Raw genomic sequence first — 27,873 nt, forward strand, 5'->3', positions numbered from 1 at the left:
CTTGATTGAACAAAACATGCATGTATTGTATAACAATGTCCTAGGGTTGTCATCTGATGAAGATCAAAGGTTAGTGCTGCATTTAGCTGTGGTTTTGTTTTTTGTGACATTATATGCTAGCTTGAAAAATGGGTGTCTGATTATTTCTGGCTGGGTACTCTGCTGACATAATCTAATGTTTCGCTTTCGCTGTAAAGCCTTTATGAAATCGGACAGTTTGGTTAGATAAAGGAGAGTCTTGTCTTTAAAATGCTGTAAAATAGTCATATGTTTGAAAAATTGAAGTTTTTGTATTTTTGAGGAATTTGTCATTCGCGCCACGCCTATCATTGGATATTGGAGCAGGTGTTCCACTAGCGGAACGTCTAGATGTAAGAGGTTAATCAGCTTCTTGATATGCTGCACCTGTCCAGGTGGATAGATTATCTTGGCAAAGGAGAAATGCTCACTAACCGGGATGTAAACATTTTAGAGAAATAAGCTTTTTGTGCATATGGAACATTTCTGAGATCTTTTGTTTCAGCTAATTAAAAATAGGACCAACACTTTACATGTTGCTTTTATATTTTTGTTCGGTTTTGTTACATTTCTGATATATTCCCTAGATAGAATTGTGATGAGGCATGTATCTCGGAGATTACGGACAGTTCCTTGGACTTCATGGTATAGTTTCTGCCCTGACATGCACTGTCAACTTTGGGCCCTTATATAGACAGGTGTGTTTCTTTCTAAATCATGTCCAAACAATTGAATTGGCCACATGTGGACTCTAATCAAGTTGTAGCGACATCTCAAGGACGAGCAGAGGAAATTGGATAGACCTGAGCTCAATTTGAAGTGTCATAGCAAAGGGGTGTGAATACTTATGTACATTTGCAAACATTTCTAAAAACATGTTGTTTTCACTTTGTCATTATGGTGTATTGTGTGTAGAAAAATTACAAAAATATATATTTAATCCATTTTGAATTCAGGCTGTAACAACAAAATGTGAATACTTTCTGAAGGCACTGTATGTGGTTGTCCCACCTAGCTATCTTAAGATGAATGCAGTAACTATAAGTCACTCCGGATAAGAGTGTCTGCTAAACGATTAAAATGTAAGTCTTGGTTGAATCTTTGCGATGCGGAATTCAGGCATTATGCGCTATTTGAATGAAGTCTTTCCCAAAAACCTTCCCAATTAAATGTTGACTGCAAAGTCCCCTACCTGACAGAATTATGATTGTTTGTATCGCAGGGCAATTGTGCAAACTCTACCATTATATGTAGCCAACACTGTCTATTGTACAGCACATAAAAAACACAGCTAGCCAAACAGTGCAAAATTGAATTAAAAAGGGTAATTACACCACCCCCCCCCCCCCCCTATTTAAAAAAAAATTGTTTCCAGACCTCGAAAGGGATCTCCCGATGTGGTTTAAGCATTGTTGTGGACTTAAAATAAAATCACAAAAATGGGATGTTCTATTTTATTTAGTGTGATTTTGAGTAAAACATTAAAGTAACAAGGAAAATAAGAAAAATACTAAAATAGAATTTAGCTAAAGATAAAACTGATTTTATAGGGCCCTACAACCAGGGCTCTAATTAAGTGATAATGCCGGAGAAACCAGTGTTTGGACGAGAATATATATATATATGCTACCAACATATTCAAATAATGATTGACATTTTCATTAAAAACGTTATTTTGACTAATTTATTCATATTATTTCATCCTTCACCAAGATATAGCCCTGACACAAATCTAGGGTTGCTACCCAAGCCGGCTGGTCATTCGTTCTATTGGTTCTATTGGTCCGGTTGCTAGAGACGCGACCCAGTCGTTCAGTCTTTTTGTTCTGCTTCTATGGATGCGACTCAGTTGTTGGTTCTAAATGTTCCATTGCCATACTGCCTGGTAACGTTCTTATCCCTTGCTTGCTAGCTAGCCAACTACGGCTAACTTACTGTTACGTCAGTGCAGCCAGAATAACAGCAAAGTAGCTGCATTCGCATAAGCTGTTTTCGAGTGACATTTATTTGGATACATCCAGGACAATGAACTAATGAGGCATGATTTTGCCTGGCATAGAAAATGTTAGACATGATGAGCCAGACAACACAGCTAACACAATCACGTCGAATTGAAGCTGGAAAGATTGCAAACTAGCTGCACTTCGTTTCGTTGTACCTTTTTTTCAATTGACATTACTTTGTATATATCCATACAAATTATGCCAGCTGATTCATGATTTCGAACTGACTGAGACACGCTGCCTGTCGGTCTCATCCCCACACGTTCATTACAATGGGACAGCTGGAGATCTAATTTGAATATTGAAACAATGTATCTCTGACATTTGCAACAGACAGCAATGTTTATACAAATCTCTGCTGTTGAAAACGAAATGTTAGTCTAAATGTCTAGATGCTTTTTATAGTGGAGATCAAATGTATAAAGTGCCTGGCTGGGCTGATGAGACAGTGGATTGAGCAGTCAGATGGAACAGAGTAAATAGGCATTTTAATGGCATAGATTTAGCCAGTGTTAACTTGTGAAAGACACTGGCTGGAATATGGTTTTAACCAATCAGCATTCAGGATTACACCCACCAGTTGTATAAATTAAAATGGTCTATTGGTAGCACTGATGCTCCTAACTTTAAAAAAGTTAGGAGCACCACAAAGTGTAGGCGCATCAGATTTTTTTTATTGATTTAGATGTAGCCTACATTGGGCCTATAAGATTCCTACTTCTGATGCACATCTGAAGATATCCTTTTTCCTTTCTCTGCCACCAAATGTTTGCATGAAGGTCGGGTTATCAGGTTGTTAGTGCAATATGGGCAAAACATCTAACATCTAATAGAATGATTATTCTATGGTTGGTGTTCTTTGGCATAACCACAGAAAATCCAGGTAGGTGTTATGACAGAGTAAGAACCAAAGTGCTGGTCAGTGTTTCTCAGAGGACCCTAATAGCATTTGAATAGATGCATAAATGTTACATTTAGACAAAGATTTTAGAATAGGCTATATGATTCAGAACACGCCATTGCACAAACATGCTGATATACACCACCACAGGTAGCAACCTGTGTTAGAGCTAACGTTTGCTTTGCCCTAGCTAAAGGGCAGCTAGCTAGTAAGCAATTAGCATTAGGCACATGCTAGCTTCCGTAGACTAACTCGCATTTTGCAAAAGAGCAAGATACACAAACTAATATTATAATAGAAAAAATATGTGGATTCATATTTAGAAGCAAAGTGGAAAGCAGTTTCGTTTTCTGTTTTGAAAGAATCTGTTGAGTGCATTCTGAGAGAAACAGGCACAGCGTGGAGGAACTGTCTGTTTGTTAAGTGACAGGGGGCGGGGTTTCAGCCTGTCTTGTTTGATCAGTGTAGAGAACAGTGTCGCAGTGAAATATTGTTCCTTTCTGTGTGTGTGTGTGTGTCTCACCGTGAGGGAGGTGAAGGTCAAGCAAATGCCACCGAATCCGTTGAAGGAGAGGGCCAGAAAGATCAGAGCAGAGAGCCCTGATAAGAGAGAGCAGCAAAAAGCATTGTTTAAAAATAACTAGGTGTGTCGTCTACAGGTATCAGCAAGTGACTGTGTATTTTGTGTTGTTGGGGATAATGTCTGTCACTTACGTTGAGGATCGTACGCTGACATTGACATTATGGCACAGGAAAGACCAAAACAAAAACTGCAGAAAAAGAAAGTTTCATTTTTAGATGGATATCTAAAATATGGAATACATTATTATACATTTATTAACAAATAATGGTCCATTTCAAGCCAAGGAGAGAGATGAGGTTTATTAGTCAAATCTCTCTATTTGCTCTCCATCTCTTACTTTGTCCCCCGGAAGAGATTCCAACGAGGCCGGTGTTCTCCTACACCCACTATCAGTCATTACAGAGTTCACACACACACCTCTTTCGTCTGTCACACACACACAGTCACAAAGACAAACACACAGAATGAATAAGGCCCTATTCCCACTACGAGAGATGAAGGAGAGTCTGAGGAACGGAGTGGCAAAATAGATTTCTACTTTTCACATCATCACATCCTTGCCTTTCATTGTGGTTGGCAACGCAACATTCTCGCTCCTCAGCTCAAACTGCCCGTAAATATTTCAGTAGCCACTAGCACAAACTATTTAACGATCCGAGCAACTTTTCTTCTGAAACATATTACAATATTGAATAATGCAACCAAACCATATTACTCTCGTGATTAATGCAACAATCCACAAGCATTTGCAGACAATTAGAAGGGTTTATTTTCTTGTCCATACACATTCAATTAGCTGACAATACACAGCTAACTCCTGCGAGCTAGCGAACAAACATGCTTCATGTCCAAGTAACGTTGGCATATCAATAATGAATGTTTACCCCTCCTACTCAAATATAAAAGTACTGTAACGTTATCATACAGTGTCATTCATATTATAATATAGTCTACACGGCTAGGTAACGTTAGCTAGCATACAAAAACATTCCTGCATCCTCACAAACATGCTGGCTGTAGCTGAATGCTGACGTTTCACTGAAAAGTTTGATAATTCCCTAGGGAGCTGCTTCTTGCCTGGATCTCAGCCAAGCAAAAAAAATAAACAAACACGAGATTTAAAGCTAGGGCAATCATTTCAGAATGTAACAGGCTGTTACTGCAGTTTCCGGAAAAACTCTGTGGGAAAGGTTCTACATGGAACCCAATACGGTTCTATCTGGAACCAAAAAGGGTTCTCCTATGGGTACAGCCGAGTATCCTTTTTAGAATGCTTTTTTTCTAAAAGTGTAGAGGGAGGCAACTCGCGGGCGAGTGTCGTGCGCTACTTCCAGAGGCAGCGGTCGAGGCATGACAGGTTCGCAAGTTTACATTGGTATTGTAAGGACCGACGCTGGAGACGAAAAGCAAGTACAGGGAGTGAACATTTAATGGAAAACAAACAAACAAAACAAGAAAAGTGTCTGGATGGGGGGAACAAAACGACATTCCGACAATAATGCTGACACGGGTAACAACACTGAGGAACAGACAGATAGAGGGGCAATCAACAACGTGAAGGAGTCCAGCTGAGTCCAATGAGCGCTGATGCGCGTAATGATGGTGACAGGTGTGCGTAATGAAGGGCAGCCTGGCGCTTCATAAGTGTGAAGACCCTCTTACATTGCAACTCTGTGGACTTCACTTTCATGGCTTTGCAAAGTTCTGATTGTCCATTGAACAAACTTGACGAACTCAGAGTGAGGATCTCCTTCCAGAGGGACATCAGATCCGCTAACATACTCTGTTTCTCTGAGATTTGGCTTTCCTCCGGCATCTAGACGGATTATATACAACCAGCGGGTTTTACAGTTTTTCAAGCAGATAGGAAGCAGGCTCTCTCTAGCAAGAGCAAGGTTGGTGGGCTCTGCTTTATGACCAATAACACATGGTGCGACGGGGGAAATGTACAGGACCTTGCTAGTTTCTGCTTCCCTAACTTGGAATACTTGATTATAAAATGTTGTCCCTTTTATCTGCCGAGAGAGTTCACCGGGATTGTCGCCATGGCTGTGTACATCCCGCCCCAAACTGACACCAAAAAGGCTCTCAAAGATCTTCATTGGACCCTGAACAAAATGGAAACCGCATTCCTGAAGGCAGCGTTCATTGTGGCGGGGGACTTTAACAAAGGTAATTTGAGAACCGTGCTCCCGAAAATTCTACTCTTGACCACTGCTACATGAATTTTCGACACAGGTATAAAGGCCCTCTTCAGTCCTACTTTTGGAAAATCCAACCATGACTCCATCTTGCTTCTCCCCGACTACAAACAAAGACTCAAGATGGAAGTTCCGGTAATCAGGTCTTTACAGCGTTGGTCCAACCAATCAGAATTCACGCTCCAAGACTGTTTTGATCACGAGGACTGGAATATGTTCCGAGTTGCCTCTGGAGATAATGTCACTGAATACGCAGACTTAGTCACAGGATTTATAAAAAAAAATGCAGATATGACATGATACCGATAGTATCTTTCAAAATGAACCAGAATCAAAAACCGTGGATTGATAGCAGCCTTGTAGGAAAACTGAAAGAGAGAGATGCTGCTTATAAACAAGGCAAGGTGACCGGGGTCAATAGTTTGGTTAACTTCTTGCGGATCATCATTTAACTTTCATGAAATCACAAGTGCAATACATCAAAATAAAGCTTAACTTGTTGTTAATCCAGCCGCCGTGTCAGATTTCAAAAAGGCTTTATGGCGAAAGCAAATCATGCGATTATCTGAGGACAGCGCTCAGCACACAAATGCATAACAAATCATTTTCAACCAGGGAGTTGCGACACGAAAGTCAGAAATAGCGATATAATATACGCCTTACCTTTGAAGATCTTCTTCTGTTGGCACTCCAAAAGGTCCCAGTTACATTACAAATGGTCCTTTTGTTCGATAAAGTCCTTCTTTATATCCATAAAAACTCAGTTTAGCTGGCACGCTTCAGTCAATAATCCACTCGGTTTCCCTCCTTCAAAATGCATATAAAATGAATCCCAAACGTTACCAATAAACTTATCCAAACACGTCAATCAACGTTTATAATCAAACCTTAAGTACCCTAATACGCAAATAAACGATACAATTTAAGACGGAGAATCGTTATTGTCTTTACCGGAGATAAACAAAAAGAACGCACGCTCTCGACCATCCGCTTGGAAACACTACAGCCAAAATGGGAGCCACTTAGAAAAACTACAACTTCTCCCTCATTTTTTCAAAAAACAGCCTGAAACTCTTTCTAAAGACTGTTGACATCTAGTGGAAGCTCTAGGAACTGTAATCGGGGACGATTTCGCCCTATTATAAAAGTGCCAGCCATTGAAATCAGTTGAAATCAAGATATACCTTGCTCATATCCATATCAAACAATTTCGAAATCATACCGAATTATCACTATTGGTGCCCACCACTAGTTAATGTTCTATTATTACCTGCCGAGGAGGCGTAGCGGACGCGGGCCGTACTTGTCCATGAGGATGCCCAGGGGCAGAGTGGCAGCGCTGAGGAGGAAGGAGCCGATGGTGAAGCCCAGGTTGAGCATCTCCTCCTGGTCCACACAGCTCACCCAGATACCACTCTCCCAGGAGGACTTGTTGCCCAGCGCCAGCACGTGGGCATTCGTGTCGTTCTCTATGGGAGAGAAAGGGGGGAGTGGGAGAGGTTACCCCTCATCCTTGATAACATATAATGTATGCTGATAATGTATGCTGAGGAATAGTGTGTGTATGAGAGACAGCGTGAAACTGTCTTCCTCCTCTGTGTGTGTGTGTGTTCTACCTGAGCAGAGGTGTGAGTAGAAGCCCTCGCCCTTCAGCATGAGGAGGAGTGAGCCCCATCCCAGCAGCACGGCAGAACACAGAAGGTTCTCCAACACCGCCGTCATAGCCATCCACCAGCGCCTCCTATAGGCCTGGAGAAGAGAGGGCGCCATTGCTGCTCAGAGAGAGAGAGAGTAATTCATGTAGATGTTACAGCCAACAGTACAGTATTTGACTACACATTTCCAGCTATAGGCCAGTATGTCACTTTGACAAGTGGACACTGGCTAGGATCCAGTCAGTGAGAGGGGGGCGTCTGTGTCAGTGGTCTTGAGTTTGCCTAAGTGGGGGTTGGACAGATGTGAACAGGAAACCCATTCAACATACTTTATGAGGGAGTCCAGTGTGTGCATGTGTTTTTGTTTAACTATCCTTGTGGGTACCAGAAGTCCTCACAAGGACAGTAAAACAAGGAACATTTGGCAAGTAGGGCCATTTTGCCGGTCCCCACGAGGCAAAATGCTATTCTAGGCTTAGTGGTTTGGTTTACAATTAGGGTTAGAATTAAGTTTAGGGATAGGTATAGTTTTAGGGTTATGGTTAAGGGTTAGATTTAGGGTTAGGGAAAATAGTATTTTGGATGGGAATCAATGATTTGGTCCCCACAAGGATAGCAATACAAAACTGTGCATGTGTGTCTTAAGAACAGACCCAGAGCATGTGTTTTATTGAGAGATGGCTGTGAGAAGAAGAAAAAAATGGGTGGTGTGTGTCGGGGGGAGATAGAGAATGTGTGTGTGTGTGAGACTGTGTGTAATGTGATTAAGCATAGTACAGCTCAATCCTTTGTCCCAAGAAAGTATCTGAAGAGGGCGATTTCTCTTGTAACTGACACCCCATCCTGGACACACAATCACACACGACTCTCTTTACCCTCTCAACAATGAGTAACATCTTCACAGGCACTTAGCAACGTACACTACCGTTCAAAAGTTCAGGGTCACTTAGAAATGTCCTTGTTTTTTAAAGAAAAGCAAAACATTTTAGTCCATTAAAATATCAATTTGATAAGAAACAGTGTAGACATTGTTAATGTTTTAAATGACTATTGTAGCTGGAAAAGGCAAATAGAAAAAATAAAAATGGAATATCTACATAGGCGTATAGAGGCCCATTATCAGCAATCATCACTGCTGTGTTCCAATGGCACGTTGTGTTAGCTAATCCAAGTTTATCATTTTAAAAGGCTAATTGATCGCGAGAAAACCCTTTCGCAATTATGTTAGCACAGCTGAAAACGGTTGTGCTGATTAAAGAAGCAATAAAACTGGCCTTCTTTAGACTAGTTGAGTGTCTGGAGCGTCAGCATTTGTGGGTTCTCTCACTTCACAAGATTTCCTGCCTTTTCCCCCCCTACTTGTGCTGTTATCACTCCTTCCATCCCCTTGGCCTTGAGTGGGTAATTAGTTGTTTGTAATAAAGAGGGGAGAGTAGAAGGGTGACTGTACCAGTGTAGGAAATGTGGACATGTTCTTTTTGGTGTACTACTCAAAAATATAACATCTAAATTCCATCCCCTTGTATTTGTTTTTCAATGACTCAACATTCACCATTCAACAAATCTCTGACAGAGCGAGAGACTGAAGCCAACACTTGACGGAAAGATAGGTTTACGTCCAACTGAACGACTCGCCCATTAGCACAGTCCTGGGAGCTGAGGTGAATGCACACTACAGAGGCTTGCAAACAAGTAGAAGCACAAAGAAACAAGGTAATTTACAGTTAACAAACACCTGTCAACCCCTATCATATCACAGCGAAGTGTGTAATGTTTGTGTACGTTGGAGGAAGAGCAGACCACAAACCCACATTATTTCCTACAGTGCCTGTATCGCAGACTACTGTACACCTCTAGCCTAGCTAGGATACAGCTGAATGATGCATCATGCTGTAACAAACTTCTACTTGATATTTACTCAGCTATGGATAAGGCTGTGTAGGTTAGAGGTTTGAAAATGTGTGGAAGCCTATTAAAAATACTTATGACATGGTTATTATTACACTGTTTTTAAAACGAATTCTCTCCACTCTCTCTCTCCCCAAGGGATCATTCTGAATCTGACCTTGACCAGTGGGGTTTACCAACCTCATGGGCTGGACAACAGGACAAGACGTCAGGGAAAACAATTTACTTTCAAGTTCTCATTAAATAAACGACACACAGCACGGGACTTCTGTTCCCAACGGTGTCTAAAAAGCGCAAACCCGCCAATAGTGCGTGGTCAGTGACTAGCTCACAGCTGTCTCTCTACGGCCTAACCTCAAACTTGTCTCTGGTTACCAACTCTGTGGGGTGGTAGTGGGTCTTCTTGAGTCTTTGCTATGTTAGGAAGGAAGTGAAGTTCATTCTTGCTGACCTCATGTCCTCAAATTCAGGACACAACTACTATATACACATACATACATACATACACACACACACACACACACACACACACACACACACACACATACATACACTACCAGTCAAAGGTTTGGACATACCTACTAGAGGTCGACCGATTAATCGGAATGCCCGATTAATTAGGGCCGATTTCAAGTTTTCATAACAATCGGTAATCGGTATTTTTGGCCACCGATTTTCCGATTTAAAAAATAATAATAATTACACCTTTATTTAACTAGGCAAGTCAGATTAAGAACACATTCTTATTTTCAACGACGGCCTAGGAACAGGGATTAACTGCCTTGGTCAGGGGGGATTCGGGGATTGTTTTTGCAACCTTCTGGTTACTAGTCCAACGCTCTAACCACCTGCCTTACATTGCACTCCACGAGGAGCCTGTATGGCAGGTTGACTACCTGTTACTCGAGGGCAGCAAGAAGCCAAGGTAAGTTGCTAGCTAGCATTAAACTTATCTTATAAAAAACTATCACTCTTAACATAATCACTAGTTAACTACACATGGTTGATGATATTACTAGTTTATGCGGTGCCTGTTAATTTCTCATCGAATCACAGCTTACTTCGACAAACGGGTGATGATTTAACAAGCGCATTTTCGAAAAAGCACTGTCGTTGCACCAATGTACCTAACCATAAACATCAATGCCTTTCTTTCAGATCAATACACAAGTATATATTTTTAAACCTGCATATTTAGTTAATATTGCCTGCTAACATGAAATTGTGTCACTGCTCTTGCGTTCATTGCCTGGCTCGTTGCGAACTAATTTGCCAGAATTTTACGTAATTATGACATACCATTGAAGGCTGTGCAATGTAACAGGAATACTTAGACTTAGGGATGCCACCCGTTAGATAAAATACGGACCGGTTCCGTATTTCACTGAAAGAAAAAACGTTTTGTTTTCGAGATGATAGTTTCCGGATTCGACCATATTAATGACCTAAGGCTAGTATTTCTGTGTGTTTATTATATACTGCTCAAAAAAATAAAGGGAACACTTAAACAACACAATGTAACTCCAAGTCAATCACACTTCTGTGAAATCAAACTGTCCACTTAGGAAGCAACACTGATTGACAATACATTTCACATGCTGTTGTGCAAATGGAATAGACAACAGGTGGAAATTATAGGCAATTATCAAGACACCCTCAAACAAAGGAGTGGTTCTGCAGGTGGGGACCACAGACCACTTTTCAGTTCCTATGCTTCCTGGCTGATGTTTTGGTCACTTTTGAATGCTGACGGTGCTTTCACTCTAGTGGTAGCATGAGACGGAGTCTACAACCCACACAAGTGGCTCAGGTAGTGCAGCTCATCCAGGATGGCACATCAATGCGAGCTGTGGCAAGAAGGTTTGCTGTGTCTCTCAGCGTAGTGTCCAGAGCATGGAGGCACTACCAGGAGACAGGCCAGTACATCAGGAGACGTGGAGGAGGCCGTAGGAGGGCAACAACCCAGCAGCAGGACCGCTACCTCCGCCTTTGTGCAAGGAGGAGCAGGAGGAGCACTGCCAGAGACCTGCAAAATGACCTCCAGCAGGCCACAAATGTGCATGTGTCTGCTCAAACGGTCAGAAACAGACTCCATCAGGGTGGTATGAGGGCCCGTCGTCCACAGGTGGGGGTTGTGCTTACAGCCCAACACCGTGCAGGACGTTTGGCATTTGCCAGAGAACACCAAGATTGGCAAATTCGCCACTGGCGCCCTGTGCTCTTCACAGATGAAAGCAGGTTCACACTGAGCACATGTGACAGACGTGACAGTCTGGAGACGCCGTGGAGAACGTTCTGCTGCCTGCAACATCCTCCAGCATTACCGGTTTGGCGGTGGGTCAGTCATGGTGTGGGGTGGCATTTCTTTGGGGGGGGGGGGGGGGGTCGCACAGCCCTCCATGTGCTCGCCAGAGGTAGCCTGACTGCCATTAGGTACCGAGATGAGATCCTCAGACCCCTTGTGAGACCATATGCTGGTGCGGTTGGCCCTGGGTTCCTCCTAATGCAAGACAATGCTAGACCTCATGTGGCTGGAGTGTGTCAGCAGTTCCTGCAAGAGGAAGGCATTGATGCTATGGACTGGCCCGGCCCGTTCCCCAGACCTGAATCCAATTGAGCACATCTGGGACATCATGTCTCGCTCCATCCACCAATGCCACGTTGCACCACAGACTGTCCAGGAGTTGGCGGATGCTTTAGTCCAGGTCTGGGAGGAGATCCCTCAGGAGACCATCCGCCACCTCATCAGGAGCATGCCCAGGCGTTGTAGGGAGGTCATACAGGCACGTGGAGGCCACACACACTACTGACCCTCATTTTGACTTGTTTTAAGGACATTACATCAAAGTTGGATCAGCCTGTAGTGTGGTTTTCCACTTTAATTTTGAGTGTGACTCCAAATCCAGACCTCCATGGGTTGATAAATTGGATTTCCATTGATTATTTTTGTGTGATTTTGTTGTCAGCACATTCAACTATGTAAAGAAAAAAGTATTTAATAAGATTATTTCATTCATTCAGATCTAGGATGTGTTATTTTAGTGTTCCCTTTATTTTTTTGAGCAGTGTATTATAATTAAGTCTATGATTTGATAAAGCAGTCTGACTGAGCGGTGGTAGGCACTAGCAGGCTCGTAAGCATTCATTCCAACAGCACTTTCGTGCGTTTTCCCAGCAGCTCTTCACAATGCATTGCGCTGTTTATGACTTCAAGCCTGTCAACTCCCAAGATTAGGCTGGTGTAACCGATGTGAAATGGCAAGCTAGTTGGCGGGTGCGTGCTAATAGCATTTCAAACGTCACTCGCTCTGAGACTTGGAGTAGTTGTTCCCCTTGCGCTACATGGGTAACGCTGCTTCGAGGGTGGCTGTTGTCGATGTGTTCCTGGTTCGAGCCCAGGTAGGAGCGAGGAGAGGGACGGAAGCTATACTGTTACACTGGCAATACTAAAGTGCCTATAAGAACATCCAATAGTCAAAGGTATATGAAATACAAATCGTATAGAGAGAAATAGTCCTATAATTCCGATAATAACTACAGCCTAAAACTTCTTACCTGGCAATATTGAAGACTCATGTTGAAAGGAACCACCAGCTGTCATATGTTCCCATGTTCTGAGCAAGGCACTTAAACGTTAGCTTTCTTACATGGCACATATTGCACTTTTACTTTCTTCTTCAACACTTTGTTTTGCATTATTTAAACCAAATTGAACATGTTTCATTGTTTATTTGAGGCTAAATTGATTTTACTTATGTATTATATTAAGTTAAAATAAGTGTTCATTCAGTATTGTTGTAATTGTCATTATTACAACAACAAAAAGAATCCCCAAAAACTATATATATATATTTTTTAAATAAATAAAATCATTTTAAAAAAGTAAAAAAAAAAATATATATATAATAAAAAAACAAAACCGGCTGATTAATCGGTATTGGCCTTTTTTGGTCCTCCAATAATCGGTATCGGTGTTGAAAAATCATAATCGGTCGACCTCTAATACCTACTCACTCAATGGTTTTTATTTGTATTATTTTCTACATTGTAGAATAATAGTGAAGACATCAAAACTATGAAATAACACATGAAATAACACATTTCCTCCTGTACTCTCTGTTCACCCACGACTGCATGGCCAGACACGACTCCAACACCATCATTAAGTTTGCTGACGACACAACAGTGGTAGGCCTGATTACCGACAATGATGAGACAGCCTATAGGGAGGTGGTCAGAGACCTGGCCGGGTGGTGCCAGAATAACAACCTATCCCTCAACGTAACCAAGACTAAGGAGATGATTGTGGACAACAGGAAAAGGAGGACCGAGCACGCCCCCATTCTCATCGACGGGGCTGTAGTGGAGCAGGTTGAGAGCTTCAAGTTCCTTGGTGTCCACATCACCAACAAACTAGAATGGTCCAAACACACCAAGACAGTCGTGAAGAGAGCACGACAAAGCCTATTCCCCCTCAGGAAACTAAAAAGATTTGGCATGGGTCCTGAGATCCTCAAAAGGTTCTACAGCTGCAACATCGAGAGCATCCTGACTGGTTGCATCACTGCCTGGTACGGCAATTGCTCGGCCTCCAACCGCAAGGCACTACAGAGGGTAGCCCTGCCTGCCATCCAAGACCTCTACACCAGGCAGTGTCAGAGGAAGGCCCTAAAAATTGTCAAAGACCCCAGCCATAGACTGTTCTCTCTACTATCGCATGGCAAGCGGTACCGGAGTGCCAAGTGTAGGACAAAAAGGCTTCAACAGTTTTTACCCCCAAGCCATAACACTCCTGAATAGGTAATCAAATGGCTACCCGGACTATTTGCATTGTGTGCCCCCCCCAACCCCTCTTTTACGCTGCTGCTACTCTCTGTTTATCATATATGCATAGTCACTTTAACCATATCTACATGTACATACTACCTCAATCAGCCCGACTTACTGGTGCTTGTATATAGCCTCGCTACAGTTATTTTTCACTGTCTTTTTACTGTTGTTTTTATTTCTTTACTTACCTATTGTTCACCTAATACCTTTTTTGCACTGTTGGTTAGAGCCTGTAAGTAAGCATTTCACTGTAAGGTCTACTACGCCTGTTGTATTCGGCACACGTGACAAATAAACTTTGATTTGTTTAACAAATAGGTGTTAAACAAATCAAAATATATTTTATATTTGAGATTCTTCAAAGTAGCCACCCTTTGCCTTGATGACAGCTTTGCACACTCTTGGCATTCTCTCAACCAGCTTCATGAGGTAGTCACCTGGAATGCATTTCAATTAACAGGTGTGCCTTGTTAAAAGTTAATTTGTACTATTTCTTTCCTTCTTAATGCGTTTGAGCCAATCAGTTGTGTTGTGACAAGGTAGGGGTGGTATACAGAAGATTGCCCTATTTGGTAAAAGACCAAGTCCATATTATGGCAAGAACAGCTCAAATAAGCAAAGAGAAATGACAGTCTATCATTACTTTAAGACAATGCGGAAAATGTTAAGAACTTTGAAAGTTTCTTCAAGTGCAGCCGCAAAAACCTTTAAGCACTATGATGAAGCTGGCTCTCATGAGGACCGCTACAGGAAAGGAAGACCCAGAGTTACCTCTGCTGCAGAGGATAAGTTCATTAGAGTTAACTGCATCTCAGATTGCAGCCCAAATAAATGCTTCACAGAGTTCAAGTAACAGACACGTCAACAACTGTTCAGAGGAGACTGTGTGATTCAGGTCTTCATGGTCGAATTGCTACAAAGAAATCACTACTAAATTACACCAATAAGAAGAGATTTGCTTGGGCCAAAAAGCACATGCAATGTACATTAGACCAGTGGAAATCTGTCCTTTGTTCTGATGAGTCCAAATTTGAGATTTTTGGTTCCAACCGCTGTGTCTTTGTGAGACGCAGAGTAGGTGAACAATTTTGGCATGTGTGGTTCCCACCGTGAAGCATAGAGGAGGAGGTGTGATGATGCTTTTGCTGGTGACACCGTCAGTGATTAGATTTCAAGGCACACTTAACCAGCATGGCTACCACATTCTGCAGCGATACGCCATCCCATCTGGTTTGCATTTAGTGGGACTATCATTTGTTTTTCAACAGGACAATGACCCAAAACACACCTCCAGGCTGTGTAAGGGCTATTTGACCAAGAAGGACAGTGATGGACCTGCATCAGATGACCTGGCCTCCACAATCACCAGACCTCAACCCAATTGAGATGGTTTGGGATGAGTTGGACCGCAAAGTGAAGGAAACGCAGCCAACAAGTGTTCAGCATATGTGGGAACTCTTTCAAGGCTGTTGGAAAAGCATTCTTCGTGATGCTGGTTGAGAGAATGCCAAGAATGTGCAAAGCTGTCATCAAGGCAAAGGGTGGCAACCTTGATGGATCTAAAATAAATAAATAAATATGATTCCATGTGTTATTTCATAGTTTTGATATCTTCACTACTATTCTACAATGCATAAAATAGTACAAAATAAAGAAAAAAAACATTGAATGAGTAGGTGTGTCCAAACTTGACTGGTACTAATGAACGAATATATATATTATATATATTCGTTCAAAATGTGTGGCTCAATAACCAAGTTTATATTTACACATGTCCATCACATTAGCTAGCTGTAGTTAGCCAGCTAGTTTCAATGCCAAAATATTCACATTGACCGGTTTGCCAAAGGTGGACTAAAGTAGCTCGGTTAGTAACGTTACCTCAGCTAACAAGCTAGCTAGCTAAGTAGGCATAATTAATAGGCATTATTGTCATCCAATGATAACAAGCAAATATCATAACATAACAAATCGACTTTTGTCATTTTAATAACGAATTAACAAGCACATATAGCTATCTACGTCTGGAAGAAATTGCTAAAACGCTATTTGGACGCTTCAGCTAAACCAAAATGTAACGTAATGAAATAGCTAAAGTTAGAAGTCTCGTGCCACGTGTGTGAGAAGTGAGGCCGGTGCTTGTGGCATTTCGGCACAATGTGCTAGCTTTTATTGTCGCGTTTACGGTCGCTTTTACATATAAAGTCAACTAAAATATGTTTAAGTTTCCAATAAAAAAAATACTTACTTCAGTTGTCTTTCTTTCTCAAAAAAGAAACCACAGTCTGTTGACAGAACGTTGAGAGAAAGTTTCTAGCTGTAGAAAACTATTTTTCAAATGTCACGTTCTTCTATTTCTTCTCTTCCCCCCCTAAAACAAAACACTGGTCTCTTATATTAAAACTACACCGTCTTCTTACGAGTCTTCACTGACACGGCATAATGTAAACGTTTTTTTTTTTCGTTGACTCTCCTTTCTCTCCGAATTTGACTTCACTCATTGTAATTTGACTTCCTAGTAATCCGCCCACTCCCCACTATGGGTAGCCTATTTGCGCTCCTTTGTCTTTGTCGTGGCTTTCTCTGCCAGTGCGGACGACTGGGTGTAGGCTACCTGTAGCCTCCTGGAAAGTGACAATGATAAAAACGTGAGAGTGAGGAAGAAGATTTTCACCTTTTCACATAAAAACATGAAAAGAAGATAAACTCCATTTTCCTCCATTATACCTATTAGAATTGGTGACATTAAGTTTCATATATACAGGACAGAAACCCTATAAATGCACGTTCTCTATCTGTGCCCTCTGCCAGTGCCAACATTTTCTTTGGGTACCCTCTCAATTAAATGGCCCCCCTATCCTTCAGAGCACAGGGTATGGGGCACCAGTCCCTGAGACATGGTTGACGCCTGTAGGCCAGAAATTGTATTGCAACAACTATATCTGAAACTTTTAGTCTATGAACTGAGCTGGTCTGATCACAAGTTCAAACCAAATCAAATTGCATTTGTCACATGCACCGAATACCGTGAAATGCTAACTTACAACCCCTTAACCAAAAATATAGAGTGTTAAAAAATGTATAAAAAATGTGCTTATCGTCCGAATCGTCCGATATTAGCTAATAATGCCAAGATCGGCATCGGCCCAATGTCTAGTTTAACGCCGATGTGCAAAACCGATGTCAAAGCTGACATGCATACCTATATAACGTAGGTAGAGGACGCAATGAAAAATATAGCGCTACACGTGCAACACAGCATTCCTAACCTAGCCCACAATGTCTGCTGTGTGGATCTATTTTGAAGTTTCAAAGGAAGATAACAAAAAGGCCATATGCAATGTTTGAGCTGCTATTATTTCCCAAGGAGGGGAGAAAGTGAAACCTTTCAATACCACTAACCTAATTACTCATTTGAAAGTGCATCACCCCCAGACGTTCAACGACAACTTAGAACAAAAAAACTAATCACACACTTCCAACAACTAAACAAGTTCAAGCCGAGCAGTCATTTGAAAGAATAAGAACATTTCAGTGAGACAACTCAAAGGCGAAATCCAATAACAGCAACATAATAGAATTGCCCTTGACAAACAACCATTCTCTATCGTGGATGATGTTGGCTTTCGCCGACTGGTCGAGCACCTCGAGTCCCGGTACACACAACCAAGTAGGTGCTATTTTTCAGATGTTGCCCTACCGGAGTTACACAGTATTGTTGAAATGCACATCCATGAGCTACTTGCTATGGGCGTCACTGCTATTAGCTTCACGATTGGCATTTGGACCAGCGATGTCAGCCCCATGAGCATGCTGAGTCTAACAGCACAGTGGGTCGACGAGGATTTCATACTGAGGAAAACCGTATTCCATGCTCAAGAATGTGCTGGTTCTCATACCCCTGCTGCCATTTCAATGGCATTTGAGAACATGTTTGAAACTTGGAAACATGAACACACTCCTAGCTCCATTCAAACAACTGACTTGAGAGATAAGCTCATCAACTGCGTCTGCAGCAGACGTGATATCCTCTGTCATGGCATTGAAACGCCTGCTCAACAAAACTGCCAACACAGACCATGGGGTTAAAACTTGTAAAAGTACTCTACTAAAGGCTGTGAACAAGCGATTCGGTGGCATTCTCTCTGAGCTTCTTTACTGTGTCGCCACCATGCTCGATGCTAGGTACAAGGACCCCTACTTCGATGCAGACAAGAAACAGGGTTTACGTGAAATGTTACAGACACAGCTGGACAAGATGGAAATGGACACAGTGACAGTGCGCACCGACGAAGAGGACCCACGACAGAAGAGGCCATGGACAGACAGAGTTGAAACTTCACTGCTTGACATGTATAATGAAATCCTGGTTGAGAATGAAATGACTGAACAAATGAACAACGAAACAGCATAGCAAGTAAGTGAAAGAAATAGGTTTTGATTGTTTTACTGGTAATGGGGACATACGTAAATGCCAACAAAGTAACTTTTTGGTCAGTGTGTGTGTGTGTGTGTGTGTGTGTGTGTGTGTGTGTGTGTGTGTGTGTGTGTGTGTGTGTGTGTGTGTGTGTGTGTGTGTGTGTGTGTGTGTGTGTGTTTCAACTATTTAACTGTACTAGAATGCTTAAAAGGCCGCTAAACATTTTAAATATCGGTTATTGGTATCAGATTTTTTTGTCAAGGAAAATATTGGTTATCGGTATCGGCCAAAAATGTAATATCGGTGCATCCCCAGCCCAGAAGCGTGACGTTCTTGAAAACATACCTAAAGCTTCAAGGTCTATCCAAGTGGGGGAGAAATAGGCAAGGCTGCCGATGTCTTAAAGAAGCAGGGAGTCAGTCTGGAATGTATGCATGGATGACTAGTCTGAAGTTCAAGATGGGGTAATATCGGAACAAGTTGAGCAGAGCTGGAATTCCTGAGGTCTCTGTGAATGCAGGGAAGAGGAGCAGAAACAACCCAGAGAGATAGTCACCCCGCTCAAACATCAAGAGACCCAGGTGAGCTGAGGTAAACTTCCTGCCATGCTTCCTGACGCAGACGACTTTTCCCCTTTCGACAAAATGAGATCGTCAATGATGGACCGCCAGGGAAAGGGTTCCTCGAGAACTGGCCAGCCCTTCACCTGGACTCTCAGGTAAAACAGCTAATATCTCTCTCTCTTTCTCTTATTTTGTCTCTGTCTCCCTCTCGCTCCCTTTAACCCTCTTCCCCTTTGGAAGATCTTTCTGTCAGTCAACATTGTGTTCAATGTGGCTTTTGTTTGTGGTTTGTTGTTATTTTTTTGCAGGTGTGTGCAGAGTTCCACCGAATAACGAACATCAATCTGAGGAGCTGATTTTACACTGAGCTAGACAGCCACTAGGTGTTCATGTTAAGTGAATATATTATGTTGATATTTATGTTGATATTTGGTTTGATTGATTGGGAACCGGCAAGGCAGAGACAGCAAGGGCGGTTCGTTGCTCCAGCCTTTCCGTTCACCTTCACACTCCTGGGCCAGACTATACTTAATCATAGGACCTACTGAAGAGATAAGTCTTCAGTAAAGACTTAAATGTTGAGACTGAGTCTGCGTCTCTCACATGGGTAGGCAGACCATTCCATAAAAATGGAGCTCTATAGGAAAAAGCCCTACCTCCAGCCGTTTGCTTAGAAATTCTAGGGACAATTAGGAGGCCTGCGTCTTGTGACCGTAGCGTACGTGTAGGTATGTACGGCAGGACCAAGTCGGAAAGATAGGTAGGAGCAAGCCCATGCAATGCTTTGTAGGTTAGCAGTAAAACCTTGATCAGCCCTTGCCTTAACCTGTTGGGGATAGGGGGCAGTATTTACACGGCCGGATAAAAAACGTACCCGATTTAATCTGGTTACTACTCCTGCCCAGTAACTAGAATGTGCATATAATTATTGGCTTTGGATAGAAAACACCCTAAAGTTTCTAAAACTGTTTGAATGGTGTCTGTGAGTATAACAGAACTCATATGGCAGGCAAAAACCTGAGAAGATTTCATACAGGAAGTGACCTGTCTGACAAGTTCTTGTTCATCTTGGCTCTTTTTATTGAAGACTGAGGATCTTTGCTGTAACGTGACACTTCCTACGGCTCCCATAGGCTCTCAGAACCCGGGAAAAAGCTGAATGATATCGAGGCAGCCCCAGGCTGAAACACATTATCACCTTTGGTAAGTGGCCGATCAGAGGACAATGGGCTTAGGCGCGTGCACGAGTCGACCCCATGCTTTATTTTCTTTCGTCTTTTTACCTAAACGCAGATTCCCGGTCGGAATATTATCGCTTTTTTAGGAGAAAAATGGCATAAAAATTGATTTTAAACAGCGGTTGACATGCTTCGAAGTACGGTAATGGAATATTTTGAATTTTTTTGTCACGAAATGCGTCGTGCTCGTCACCCTTCTTTACCATTCGGATAGTGTCTTGAACGCACGAACAAAACGCCGCTATTTGGATATAACTATGGATTATTTGGGACAAAACCAACATTTGTTATTGAAGTAGAAGTCCTGGGAGTGCATTCTGATGAAGAACAGCAAAGGTAATAACATTTTTCTTATAGTAAATCTGACTTTGGTGAGATCTAAACTAGCTGGGTGTCTAAATAGCTAGCCCTGTGATGCCGGGCTATCTACTGAGAATATTGCAAAATGTGCTTTCACCGAAAAGCTATTTTAAAATCGGACATAGCGAGTGCATAGAGGGGTTCTGTATCTATAAATCTTAAAATAATTGTTATGTTTTTTGTGAACGTTTATCGTGAGTAATTTAGTAAATTCACCGGAAGTGTTCGGTGGGAATGCTAGTCACATGCTAGTCACATGCTAATGTAAAAAGCTGGTTTTTGATATAAATATGAACTTGATTGAACAAAACATGCATGTATTGTATAACATAATGTCCTAGGGGTGTCATCTGATGAAGATCATCAAAGGTTAGTGCTGCATTTAGCTGTGGTTTGGGTTTATGTGACATTATATGCTAGCTTGAAAAATGGGTGTCTGATTATTTCTGGCTGGGTACTCTGCTGACATAATCTAATGTTTTGCTTTCGTTGTAAAGCCTTTTTGAAATCGGACAGTGTGGTTAGATTAACGAGAGTCTTGTCTTTAAAATCGTGTAAAATAGTCATATGTTTGAGAAATTGAAGTAATAGCATTTCTAAGGTATTTGAATATCGCGCCATGGGATTACACTGGCTGTTGAGTAGGTGGGACGCAAGCGTCCCACCTAGCCCAAAGAGGTCTCTCACATGGGTAGGCAGACCATTCCATAAAAATGGAGCTCTATAGGAGAAAGCCCTACCTCCAGCCGTTTGCTTAGAAATTCTAGGGACAATTAGGAGGCCTGCGTCTTGTGACCGTAGCGTACGTGTAGGTATGTACGGCAGGACCAAATCGGAAAGATAGGTAGGAGCAAGCCCATGTAATGCTTTGTAGGTTAGCAGTAAAACCTTGAAATCAGCCCTTGCCTTAACAGGAAGCCAGTGTAGGGAGGCTAGCACTGGAGTAATATGATCAAATTTTTGGGTTCTAGTCAGGATTCTAGCAGTTTTAGCACTAACTGAAGTTTGTTTAGTGCTTTATCCGGGTAGCCGGAAAGTAGAGCATTGCAGTAGTCCAGCCTAGAAGTAACAAAAGCATGGATTAATTTTTCTGCATCATTTTTGGACAGAAAGTTTCTTATTTTTGCAATGTTACGTAGATGGAAAAAAGCTGTCCTTGAAACAGTCTTGATATGTTCTTAAATGGAGAGATAGAGGGTCCAGAGTAACGCCGAGGTCCTTCACAGTTTTATTTGAGACGACTGTACAACCATCCAGATTAATTGTCAGATTCAACAGAAGATCTCTTTGTTTCCTGGGACCTAGAACAAGCATCTCTGTTTTGTCCGAGTTTAAAAGTAGAAAGTTTGCAGCCATCCACTTCTTTATGTCTGAAACACAGGCTTCTAGCGAGGGCAATTTTGGGGCTTCACCATGTTTCATTGAAATGTACAGCTGTGTGTCGTCCGCATAGCAGTGAAATTTAACATTATGTTTTCGAATGACATCCCCAAGAGGTAAAATATATAGTGAAAACAATAGTGGTCCTAAAACGGAACCTTGAGGAACACCGAAATTAACAATTGATTTGTCAGAGGACAAACCATTCACAGAGACAAACTGATATCTTTCCGACAGATAAGATCTAAACCAGGCCAGAACTTGTCCATGTAGACCAATTTGGGTTTCCAATCTCTCTAAAAAAGAATGTGGTGATCGATGGTATCAAAAGCAGCACTAAGATCTAGGAGCACGAGGACAGATGCAGAGCCTTGGTCTGACGTCATTAAAAGGTCATTTACCACCTTCACAAGTGCAGTCTCAGTGCTATGATGGGGTCTAAAACCCTGATCTGTTTCACCTGTCCTTGTGCTTGTCTCCACCTTCCCCAGTATCCCTTGTGTATTTATACCTGTGTTTTCTGTCTGTCTGTGCCAGTTTGTCTTGTTTGCCAAGTCAACCAGCATTTTTCTCTCAGCTCCTGTTTTTGACCCTTGCCTGTCCTGAATCTGAGCCCGCCTGCCTGACCACTCTGCCTGCCTGCCGCCCTGTAATGTTTTGGACTCTGCCCTGGCTATGAACTCTTGCCTGTCTCGACCTGCCTTTTGTCTATCCCTTGGACTATAATAAATATCAGAGCTCAAACCATCTGCCTCCTGTGTCTGCATCTGGGTCTCGCCTTGTGTCGTTATTCATAAAAGCGTTTCCACTGACATTTCTAAAATAATTAATTTTACAGAGACAAAAATATCCCACCTTGTCTTTACTCGTATAAAAAGGTTAGATGGAAACCTGGTTAGTGTCACAGTTGGTTATTGTGTTGGGGGAAGGCATTTTGTAATGTTGAATACACAGGCATAGGAATATTAAAGTCTGGTTTGAGTTGTCAAGAACATTTTAAATTGTTGACTTTATTTGATTCCAAATTTTATTTTGTACAGTATGTTTATAGCAATCTATGTTATTGTTTTTATATTATTCAAGCCTTAGAATAAAGATGACTTGAATGCCTGGAAATTGACTGACTGAGTTGTGTGTACTAAGAATATAGTATGGTTTGGTAAGATTTGAGTTAATAGTATCTAACTAAATCGAGGTAATCTGTTTCCAAAAATGGTTTGAGTAAGAATTTGAGTTTCATTGAAATTAATATTTTGAGTTGGTACGACTATTGCACTACTGAAGTTGAGTACAGATAAAGCATAGCAATTAAATATGCAGCAATTAAATGTATTAAATTATTTAAACAATATTTTTAAGTGAAGTACAGTTAAAAAAAATATGTTTGCATAAAACCATTAGGTTAAGTACAAGTAATTCAAAATAATTAAGTGTGACCTTACTTTTTAAGTTTAAGAGTTTAACAATTTTTTTTTTTTTAGGTAATCGATTTCCCCCCAAAAAATTACTATAGTGCACACTGTAATGGGTGTTATAGTGTGCACTATAGTAACTGATTGTTCTACAGCTGTGTTCTACAGCTGACGAATAGCCTATCTGTTTGTGAGGAACCAGTAAGAATGAACCAGTAGTGTGAGTAAGAGGATATGATGTATTGTTATAATAACGATTTCATTAACATTTGTCAATGATGTTCATTCCATGGAAAACCATTATAATAGTAATGGTTGTCCCAGTCTTAACAAGCGACGGATAACCACACTAATTAAAACCTTCCCTCTGAAAGATTAGTCAGTGTCATATGACAGGTAAGGACTTGATGGATGACGGCAAAAACACGAACAACTGGGATGTTCCTTCATTTAACGTCCAGGCAGATGTTAGGAAAACCCCATCTCATTTCCGTCATGGAGGCATGGATGTCTTTCACAACATCATACTATGGAACTCTGACTCTGTTCACCATCCAGCCCCTCTCCTTCAGTACATTACTCACATCCCATTTCTATGTTTCAACCCCTCATATAAAGGATCCCCCTGGCCTTAAATGAAGACCATTGATTGCAAGCACCCCTTAGCTATCTGAGCGCCACTGCCTGCGACAAAGAAAGACGCTTCTCTTATTTCATAGAGTAAATCAGGTGGCTACTTCTACCTGCAGTACAGAGACAGAGTAGCCTGAAGGCTAACAACTTCACAGAGCAAAGTAAGTATATCATTGCTTTGGTTGGGGAGGTTTAAGGGTTCTGCTTGGCTGAACGTCTTTTATCATCTGTTTAGTGTAACATACAACCATGTAGATAGCATCATGTACATAATGGTGGGGAAAACATTTATTGAACTAATTTCCCTTCTTCCTCATTGTCTCCTTCCTTCCTTCCTTCCTTCCTTCCTTCCTTCCTTCCTTCCTTCCTTCCTTCCTTCCTTCCTTCCTTCCTTCCTTCCTTCCTTCCTTCCTTCCTTCCTTCCTTCCTTCCTTCCTTCCTTCCTTCCTTCCTTCCTTCCTTCCTTCCTTCCTTCCTTCCTTTTTCTCTCTCTCTCTCTCTCTCTCTCTCTCTCTCTCTCTCTCTCTCTCTCCTTCCTTCTCTTTCTTTTTCTCTTTCTCTCTCTTTCTCTCTCTCTATTTATCTATCTATCTATCTCTCTCAGTGGCGGGTTTGGAGCTGGTGGTGTGTGTGTGTGTGTTGGTGTGTTTGCGAGGGATCTGTGCAGCCCCAGTTCTGTGCAGCCTCAAATCGGCAGAACATGCTCAGAATGAAAAGGAATTGCTGGTGGAACGGCTGAGTGATGAGGTCAACCTCATGCAGAAGGAGAACGCTGACCTCTCACCTTTGGAGGTAAGACAGCTTGAGATATTGTTGCCTTTAACCGCAGATCCAGGAGCTATTCAAATAGCCTGCATGTTTTGTTATTGTTAGGCCTTATTTAGTTCATTGGATGAAGGGTAGCCTGCAGTTACAGTGACTAATCGGCTACAATTATTTCAGGAAATTGTGTTTAGTTGTCTTACTAATTGAAATATAAAATGTATATTTCCTGAAGAAAAAAATGGTGAAGAATGAATAATTTTTTTATGGGGAATAGCACGGTCTGGCCTGCACTCTCCTCCGGCATGGACTTTTTGGTGCCTGTTTGAAGCGCTGTCACCATGATTGAAAAAGTAGTAAACTTGTCTCAGCAGCCTTCATATTAGCATATTGCCATATTGGATCGAAAGAGGGTAGAGATGTCTTTACCCGTTATCACGTAGCCCTTTTCTGCAGTCAATGACCAAAAGTGCCTTCTTTGGCCTCGTATGGAATATACTTACTATTTTTCAGAATTTCATAATTAATATATATATATTTTTCAAAACAACAAAAATACAGTTTTTCTATGTCAAAAATGTTGTTATATTTCAGTCATCTGTGATGTACATGAAGTGTAATATTGGGATGCAAACTCAAAATGTAATGCATTTCAACTCTATATCTGACATGGTAGTAACTAGGTAAATGAAAACATTTTATCGTCATTTAACAGATTGATGTTGGCAAAAGAAATGGCAGAAATTCACACAGATGTTTAATGGCTGTAAATTTCATATGTGCACTGTTCTATTCTGTTTGTATCTGTGAAGGCGTGTACGAGTGTGACGTGAATTTTAAAGTTGATAATTTCATGTAATATGTCCAACAGACGAACTTGATATTGCCCCAGGAACAATCTGGAAAAAGAAGAGAGGTGGGTGACGTATAACTCTATAGAACTCAACACATTACAACACAGCCTATAGCCAGCCAAACATGGATATTAATACTGTCATTTGATTATATTTTTGCCTACAGACATGGTGCCTACTAGAGCAAATAGATTGTAATCACCACAACATGCCTGAAGTTGTCCGCAAGCATGCCCAATCATTGAGACAGTCTTTGAAAATAGCGGTGAGTGTATGTGTGTGTGTGTGTGTGTGTGTGTGTGTGTGTGTGTGTGTGTGTGTGTGTGTGTGTGTGTGTGTGCGTGCGTGTGTGTGTGTGTGTGCGTGCGCGCTTGTGTGTGTGTGCATCTGGGTTGAAGGTTCTCTCTCACACCTTCTTCCATCTCGCATCCCAGGCTGTGCCTGACTCCGGCCCGTGTCCGTCTCCGTGCCATGTCGACCTCGACCCCTGGAACAGTCTGAGGTGGAAGATGGGTCGTCTTCCTCACTGGATGAAGATTCTTAACAGTCTAAATCTCGACTGCACCTCATAGAACAGATTAGACATTTATTTATCAGGTAACGGCTTATTCTACAGCCCTGTGTCAGCTTGTATTTCTATGGTATTTAAAATAGATATTTAGTAAATACCAGTCAATCTGAATCAGGGTTGTAACATAAACTGAATATGGAAACTATCAATTGTGCATTTATTTAATTATATTGTTTGTTATACAGAGGTAGGATCTTAATTTGACCAGTCGTAACAAAAGAATCCTGCAGCAACAGGATTTGAACATTTAGTACATAATGTTGCCTGGTCAGTAGTTAGGCTAGTTGGACAAAAGTAGGCTACATGAAAAGAGAAATACTGTTAATATAAGTTATATTAACAGTATTGCACTTTTCATGAAGCCTACTTTGTCCAACTAATAGCAAATGAGCTTTGTGATTGACATAAATTCACTGAAAACCTGCACTAACAATATAATCATGTGTTTTACCCGTTATTGCTTAATTAACAAGCCTGGCAGAGTTGTCTTGTCAAGATACAAATATCCTGTTGGTGGGATATTATGCGCCAACAGACACACACACACACACACACACACACACACACACACACACACACACACACACACACACACACACACACACACACACACACACACACACACACACACACACAAGAAGTCTGAGTTTTGTTCTCTACCCTCTTTGGACGAATATGCAGGCTATGCTGCTGAGACAAGTTTATTTAAAGAAAAATGTAATGTTGACAGCTCAGAAAAAGCCCAATTCTATCAATACTTTTAAACAGACGTTAGATGGGGTAGATGTTCACTTTCATTTATTTATATTTTTGTGTTTCTCCTTTTAACCATGTTTTTATTATCTTATGTACTGTAAGCTGCACTGTAATTCAGTTTTCTTTACTGTAAACTGCCAAAGTACAGCATTATTTATAAATGGATTTATTGTTAAATCAAATCAAATAAAACTTTATTTGTCACATGCGGCGAATACAAGTGTGGACCTTACCGTGAAATGTTTACTTACCTTAACCAACAGTGCAGTTCAAGAAGAGTTACGAATATATTTACCAAATAAACGAAAGTATTTTTTTTTTTAAAGGAACACAATAACATAACAATAACGAGGCTATATACAGGGGGTACCAGTACCGAGTCAGTGTGAGGGGGTACAGGTAAGTTGAGGTAATTTGTATATGTAGGTAGTGGGGAAGTGACTATGCATAGATAATAAACAGTGAGTAGCAGTAGTGTAAAAACAAATGGGGGGGGGGGTCAATGTAATAGTCTGGTGGCCATTTGATTAATTGTTCAGCAGTCTTATGGCTTGAGGGTAGAAGCTGTTAAGGAGCCTTTTGGTCCTAGACTTGGTGCTCCGGTACCGCTTGCCGTGCGGTAACAGAGAAAACAGTCTATGACTTAGGTGACTGCAGTCTCTGACAATTTTATGGGCTTTCCTCTGACACCGTCTATGTAGCACTTTACGGTCAGATGCCGAACAGTTACCATACCAGGCGGTGATGCAGCCAGTCAGGATGCTCTCGATGGTGCAGCTGTAGAACCTTTTGAGGATCTGGGGACCCATGCCAAGTTTTTTCAGT

General features: G+C 41.5%; 1 protein-coding gene and 1 long non-coding RNA gene across 4 annotated transcripts in view; one reads left to right on the forward strand and one right to left on the reverse strand.

Annotated features, from left to right (window-relative positions):
• LOC106611663 (large neutral amino acids transporter small subunit 3) overlaps positions 1-16,907 on the reverse strand; it is a 35,748-nt gene extending 18,841 nt beyond the window's left edge. The window contains exons 1-5 of the mRNA XM_014212110.2: positions 16,348-16,907; positions 7,323-7,478; positions 6,977-7,175; positions 3,637-3,692; positions 3,446-3,522 (exon numbers count right to left, since the gene is read on the reverse strand). Coding sequence (XP_014067585.1) covers positions 3,446-3,522; positions 3,637-3,692; positions 6,977-7,175; positions 7,323-7,476 — 486 coding nt within the window. The 5' untranslated portion in view covers positions 7,477-7,478; positions 16,348-16,907. The remainder of the gene's footprint in view (positions 1-3,445; positions 3,523-3,636; positions 3,693-6,976; positions 7,176-7,322; positions 7,479-16,347) is intronic.
• A 1,146-nt stretch (positions 16,908-18,053) lies between these two features.
• LOC106611675 (uncharacterized) lies at positions 18,054-27,263 on the forward strand. Of its 3 annotated transcripts, none has more exons than XR_001330139.2 (7): positions 18,054-18,516; positions 18,835-19,237; positions 22,598-24,266; positions 24,710-24,897; positions 25,739-25,783; positions 25,888-25,986; positions 26,156-27,263. It is a non-coding gene; the product is annotated as an uncharacterized lncRNA (long non-coding RNA). The 3 variants fall into 3 exon arrangements; XR_006771043.1 differs by having other exon boundaries at positions 22,638-24,266; XR_006771042.1 differs by having other exon boundaries at positions 19,040-19,237.
• Positions 27,264-27,873: the final 610 nt, after the last annotated feature.

The sequence above is a fragment of the Salmo salar genome, chromosome ssa09 (genome assembly GCF_905237065.1).
Source record: "Salmo salar chromosome ssa09, Ssal_v3.1, whole genome shotgun sequence".
NCBI lineage: Eukaryota > Metazoa > Chordata > Actinopteri > Salmoniformes > Salmonidae > Salmo > Salmo salar.